The following is a 6983-nucleotide window of genomic DNA, read 5'->3' as shown; positions in this document are numbered from 1 at the left end:
CGGTACGTGACAAGACGATATACTCTGGCACAGGACAAGAGGAGGGCGAGGCATTTATACACTTGAGGGAGGGTGACACAGGTGGGCACAATCAGGCAATCAGGAGAGACATCAGACCAGTGAAACAGGAGGAAAGGCAAGTGATCTGAAATGAGAGGGAGAGTTAACCTTTCAAAATAAAACAGGAAATGACAAGACAACATGAAACCAGACAAAACCCAGACAAGACTTCACCAAGGTGTGACAAATCACAAAAGATTATTGCATTAATCATGTATAAACACAGATTAATTACGCAATTTATTTTGATCATACAAGCTCCATTTCCTTAATTGTGGATGGTTACCTGAAAGATGGCGTGTTTTGTTTTACCATCAATGATCGGGTTAACGCATTCACCATTTGATATGATGAGTAAGAAAACGCTGACTAATGTGCTTACAGGCAAATTTCACTCCAAAATATACCATGACAGGACTTTATATATAACTAGAGATGTCCGATAATATCGGCTTTAAAATGTGATATCGGAAATTATCGGTATTGGTTTCAAAAAGTAAAATGAATGACTTTTTAAAACGCCGTTGTACGGAGCGGTACATATCTGGTAAAACACGGATATAAACCCAGTCAGCAGCCGCTCCCCTTTCCCCTCTCCTCACACACAACACAGGAGTTGACGACTGCAGCATGAGAGGTTTACTGGCGACGCTTGATGACCTCATCAAACCTCCGCGAGCGCAGCATAACAACAAGTGTGTGTTGTTGCCGGTGCTGTAGCCGTGGCTAACAAGCGAGCGAGCTCGATGACTGACTAACGACACCATGGCTATGGTTTGGGATTATTTTAAAGTGTGTCTGACGGATAAAAAACTGGCAATTTGCAATGACTGCAAAAAGTTGGTTATGCGAGGAGGAACCAAGATGTCTTCCATTAATACGAGCAATTTGATCTCCCACCTCTTCAAGAATCATAAGGAGATACACGATGAATACAAGCGGAAGATGGATGAAAAGCAAACACCGAAAAAAAGTAGTACCACACAGTTGTCGCTTAAAGACTCTGCCGAGAAAAAACAAAAATACAACAAAAACCACCCCGGGGCGAAAGCTCACGTTATGGTCAGGGACAATGCACGCAGTATGTCAAAAGCTACGGTGGCTAGTCTGCCCTGCATGGCGCACACTTTGCAGCTTGCAGTGAACGGAGATGCCCTGTCTCAACGCAGCATTTCAGAAGCTTTGGCTGACTGGTAGGCCACTTCAAGCACTCACCACTAGCTTGCAGCACATTTGTGTTACTCATACAAATACGTTAGAGCAGGGCAGATTGAGCCCAGTTTATAATTTCCTGTTATACAGTATGCCAGGCAGTCTTGCACTAAATGAGGACTATGTTATTGTTTACTTTATAAAGTCAGTCCAGAGTATACTAATACTCTGGACTGAAGCTGTGTGCCTTCATTGTTTTTGTAGCTGTTGTTTTGAGGCATGTTTAAAAAAAAAAAGAAGAATAATGCACTTTCTAAAAACTTACACATAGACTTAGACTTTGTGAAAGTCAAAGTATAGTATTTCCCCTAGTTGTAGTGGGTATCAGGATTATCTCAGGGAGAGCATATCCCAAATTCCAAGCTGCTGTTTTGAGTCATGTTAAAAAAAAATAATGCACTTTCTAACTTCAATAATAAATATGGCAGTGTCATGTTGGGACCTTTATCTATAATTTGAGTTGAAGTTGTTCTCTTATTTTGGAAAACCTTGTTACATTGTTTAATGCATCCAGCAGGGCATCAAAAAAAATTAGGCATAATAATGCGTTAATTCCACGACCGTATATATCGGTATCGGTTGACATCGGAATCGGTAATTAAGAGTTGGACAATATCGGAATATCGGATATCGGCAAAAAAGCCATTATCGAACTTTTCTATATATAACTATTACCAACATTTGAGCAAATAACTGATGTGCGTTGAAGCGAAACATACAAAAAAAATGGGTGATATTCTATGACCTGCGATGAGATGGCGACTTGTCCAGGGTGTACCCCGCCTTCCGCCCGATTGTAGCTGAGATAGGCTCCAGCGCCCCCCGCGACCCCAAAGGGAATAAGCGGTAGAAAATGGATGGATGGATGGATATTCTATGACATTTTTTGTCCAAATATTGTTCAAGTTGATTTAAATTATGCAAGCCAGTAACACCCTGCGATGAATTATGATTATTCCTAATTCAAACGTGTGATTAATCTAATTTTTTAAATAATCATTTGACAGCACACATTTGGTTAAATCAAATTGTCCAGTCCTATATTAGATGTACATTTTAATAAGACATACCTATTAAAGATGAAAACAATCTTATATTTGCGGTTAATCCGGTCAATTATGAATTAACAATGGACAAAATGTGACTAATCCCAATTAAATATTTGAGTCGTTTGACATATCTAATTTCAAAAAAATAAAAATGTACATGCAAAAAGTGGAACATTGAATGAGCTGCTTATGTCGATGCTGGAATGATTGTTGTTGAGAAATTCAAAATTTAGAGATATTTATTTCAATGGGAATTTCGTGGTAAAATTTGAATTTGGGGGATACAAGGAATGTATCCATTTTCTACCGCTTATTCCCTTCGGGGTCGCGGGGGGCGCTGGAGCCTATCTCAGCTACAATCGGGCAGAAGGCGGGGTACACCCTGGACAAGTCGCCACCTGGATGGATGGATGGAAGGAATGTATTCTTTGTGTGAATCATAACTGACTTAACTCTTTATGAGGAAAACTGTTGTATTTAGAAAACATTGACATTACGGTGCTACAAATTGAAAACAGGAAGTGATATGCGTAGGAAACTGCGATGAAGTGGAAAAAAAGGGTAGGATTAAATGAGCGTTGCTTCTGCCTACTCCTTTTCAAACATGTTCTAAAGAGAAATGAAAAATATTTCAAGTATTATGTTGAAACTGCATTCATGTTCGAGATAAACTTCGGCCGAACTCATAGAATTTGTGGGATGGAAAATATGGAATTATGGAAAAAGTGAGCATTGTTGTTTGGACGGTGGAATATTTTTCAAGGAAATAGGAATATTCCATCCATCCATCCATTTTCTACCGCTTATTCCCTTTGGCGTCGCGGGGGGCGCTGGAGCCTATCTCAGTTACAATCGGGCAGAAGGCGGAGTACACCCTGGACAAGTCGCCACCTCATCGCAGGGCCAACACAGATAGACAGACAACATTCACACTCACATTCACACACGAGGGCCAATTTAGTGTTGCCAATCAACTTATCCCCAGGTGCATGTCTTTGGAAGTGGGAGGAAGCCGGAGTACCCGGAGGGAACCCACGCAGTTACGGGGAGGACATGCAAACTCCACACAGAAAGATACCGAGCCCGGGATTGAACCCAAGACTACTCAGGACCTTCGTATTGTGAGGCAGATGCACTAACCCCTCTTCCACCGTGCTGCCCTAGGAATAGGATAGGAATAGGAATATTGTCACGCAAAATGTGGATACGTTGGAAAATATATATTTATTTTGGAAAGCAAAAAAAAAAGTATTTCCACCACATCCTGTCTTGTGTATTCACACAATAAGCAATAGTAACTTGACTATATGATTAATGGTTGTGCAGTACGACTGATGATGTAAACATAAATACACGATGTAAACATAAACATAAAATAAATAACGGTAATGTTAAACGTTGCTGTTATTAAATGCCCCTTCCCCCACTTACAAAAATCAAAATACTAGTACATGTGCGACGTCCTGCTGTCACGTGTCGGAGAAAGCCCCAACCAAGCAGCGAGGATTAGAAAAAGACAGTGATTGACAGCCTACTTCTAGCCAATCCAGAGCGCTGCTACGCATAGCAACAAGATTTATTCATGTGATTCGTCCAATCAGGCAGAAGGTAGGCGGAGCTCAGTGGAGAGTCCGGGCAGTGTTTACTTCCGTCAATATTTCGAGCAAGAAAACCCAGAACAGACACGGAAGACGTACGTAAACGAATTGTCATTGCCTTTTAAGGTATGTTTAGCTTATTTTTTGTATAAATAATAGCTTTAAGATGTGTTATAATATTCTATAAACGGGCTGTCAACAATCATAAAAAACGCTATAGTGTATGCTATGTGAGCTGTTGTTGTTTACCCATCAATGTCACTAACAAAATAGGCTAAAAATAGTACTACTACTTAACTTGTAGTAAAGCCAAAAGCTGTATAGCATAAATACATTGTTTCTTTGTGTAGGTCTATCTACTGTATGTGGAAAGGAGATGACATCAAAATATTTTGATAATTAGATGGGATACACATCCATCCATCCATTTCCTACCGCTTGTCCCTTGTGGGCCTTTTGATTGTGCTAAGAAAACAAAAATAACAATGGTTAACGATGTAACTTTACTTGTTTTTCTTCAAAGTTGAATACAAAATACACATAGATGTGTTGGAACATAATTTAGAATCGTGTCAAATCTTGCAGGTGCTTTGTATTTCAGCGACCACCCCCCAAGTAGCAAATAAAATGCCTTTCTTGGGCCAGGACTGGAGGTCCCCAGGGTGCAACTGGACAAAGACAGAACACGGCTGGAAGAAGATGGTCATCTACGGACACAAGCTGGAAGACAGCAACATAGAGATGGACTTAAATGAGTAAGAGCAAGTCATTTTCATTGTATTCTTTCATTGAAAATCTGCACGTTAGTAGAATAGCATCACACAAACTCACATAATACACAAAACATATGTGGGCTGTATCAAAAATGACGCCTTTAGAAAATAATGACCATTGACAAATGATTTATATAGATTAGGAGTATATTGATTTTAGTGTGTTTTTTTAGGAGTACCAGTCAATGTATTGGGAAGGTATACAGCAGACTAGGGTTGTACGGTATACCGGTATTAGTATAGTACCGCGATACTAAAGAATCATATTCGGTACTATACCGCCTCTGGATCTACACCTGACATCCACTATAATAATACCAAGTACAGTAGCGTATCTAGTTGATACCACTATAATTACGTCGATATTTTTTGGCATCACAACATCTTCTTTCGTTTAAAAAAAATATATATTATGTTTATAAACGCAGGAAATATGTCCCTGGACACATGAGGACTTTGAATATGACCAATGTATGATCCTGTAATGACTTGGTATCGGATTGATACCCAAATTTGTGGTATCATCCAAAACTAATGTAAAGTATCAAACAACAGAACAATAAGTGAATATTACATTTTAACAGAAGTGTAGATAGAACATGTTAAAAGACAAAGTAAGCAGATATTAACAGTAAATGAACAAGTAGATTAATAATTCAATTCCTACCACTTGTCCTTAATCATTTTGACAAAATAATAGAATGGAAAATGACACAATATGTTACTGCATACGTCAGAAGCTAAATTAGGAGCCTTTGTTTATTTACTTACTACTAAAAGACAAGTTGTCTTGTTTGTTACATATTTTATTTAAGGGCAGATTGCAATAAGAAACATATGTTTAATGTACCGTAAGATTTTTTGTTGCAATAAAGCCAATAATGCATTTTTTTGTGGTCCCCTTTATTTAGAAAAGTACCGAAAAGTATCGAAATAATTTTGGTACCGGTACCAAAATATTGGTATCAGGACAACACTATACACACCGAAAAATGGACACTGTACCAAACAGACCTGCTTGGTGGAAACAGGGCTTAACGTACAGTACATCCATAAACCCTAAACATGTTGGTGTTTCCACTGCAAGGTGTGTAGGCTCTATAAATAATGTCATAACATAAATTGCGATGTTTAATTTGTGCCTAAATATGGCATTTTTTGAAAGGGTTCAGTAGAGCTTTGTTGAAACATGCACACATAATTAAACACTGGAAAAACCTGTTAGTGCCAATGAAAGATTTCCTTATAAGGTTGTATGTTCGATCAGCGGGGATAGGCTCCAGCTCGAATGGTATCAACACAGTATTGAAAGTGGTATCATTTGTACACAACATGAGGGATTGACTGACATGTATAGTACCGGTAATTGATTTTTTTCTCAACATACTTTATATTCAGTACATTAAACATGACCATTTTTGGAGCAACTTCCTATTTGCTAATTCACATGAATTAGTCATTATTGACTTATACCTAAAGCTTACAATGCTTATCGGTCCATTGTGTACACGCTGTCTCATTGTTCTTGGCATTGCGTAAGCACTGAAAGTGGGAATCATAATGCTACTCGGTGACGTCTCACTCGGGTCACAATGTTGCTATTTTCTGTTGATTGGCCAATGCACAATGAGATGCGAGCTGTCTTCACACGCTGAAAGACCCAAGTCACGGTCTCGGACAATTATCAGTGACATCATTGCGAGCAGATTGGCCCCTTGCCAAGTGACAGCTTGACTCTGGCAATGTGACCTCATCAAGTGGAGGTGCGGACTAGCACGTTACACCATTGTTGTGTTTCAATGTACGCATTGCAGTAGTTTTACGTGTATTGTCTCATTTATTTATCTGCAACAGCCAAGGCCAAGATGGAGTTAATCAGAGAATACAGTGGAATATGATACAGTAAGAAAAAACTCCTATTGAAATATAAATAATGAGTTCCAGAGAAAAACTGTGACCATCGCAAAACTGTTATAAGTAAAACATTTTAAACCTAAGATTATCAATTAATAATTGATAATTTAATCAACTGAGTGTTGATTAATTGAAACTTGGAGCAATTAAGGAAAGATTTGGTGCACTATTTGGTTGCAATTACTAGCAAAGTAGCTGTTGATTTAGTCTCAACTACAGTGGTACCTCAGCATAAGAGTGCCCCAACTTAATAGTTTTGAGGTAAGAGCTGTCCCTCGGCTAATTGTTATACTTTTAGTTGCAAGCAAAAATTTTATTTGCAAGCATCCACTTCTTCTCAGGGCTGTCCCTCAGATTCCCTTTCTTCCTTTTCATGG

General features: G+C 38.8%; 1 protein-coding gene across 3 annotated transcripts in view; it reads left to right on the top strand.

Annotated features, from left to right (window-relative positions):
• The first annotated feature begins 3943 nt into the window (after positions 1-3943).
• fbxo25 (F-box protein 25) overlaps positions 3944-6983 on the top strand; it is a 28887-nt gene continuing 25847 nt past the window's right edge. For 2 of the 3 annotated variants that reach the window (XM_061987297.2, XM_072916264.1), the window contains exons 1-2: positions 3944-4045; positions 4521-4674. In XM_061987297.2, coding sequence (XP_061843281.1) covers positions 4547-4674 — 128 coding nt within the window. In that variant the 5' untranslated portion in view covers positions 3944-4045; positions 4521-4546. Of the gene's footprint in view, positions 4046-4504; positions 4675-6983 lie in introns of all 3 variants that reach the window. The other variant, XM_061987296.2, reaches the window with a different exon arrangement.

The sequence above is a fragment of the Nerophis lumbriciformis genome, linkage group LG26 (genome assembly GCF_033978685.3).
Source record: "Nerophis lumbriciformis linkage group LG26, RoL_Nlum_v2.1, whole genome shotgun sequence".
In the NCBI taxonomy this organism is placed as follows: Eukaryota; Metazoa; Chordata; class Actinopteri; order Syngnathiformes; family Syngnathidae; genus Nerophis; species Nerophis lumbriciformis.
Note: the sequence above shows the minus strand (reverse complement) of the source record. Positions and strands in the feature narration are given on the sequence as shown.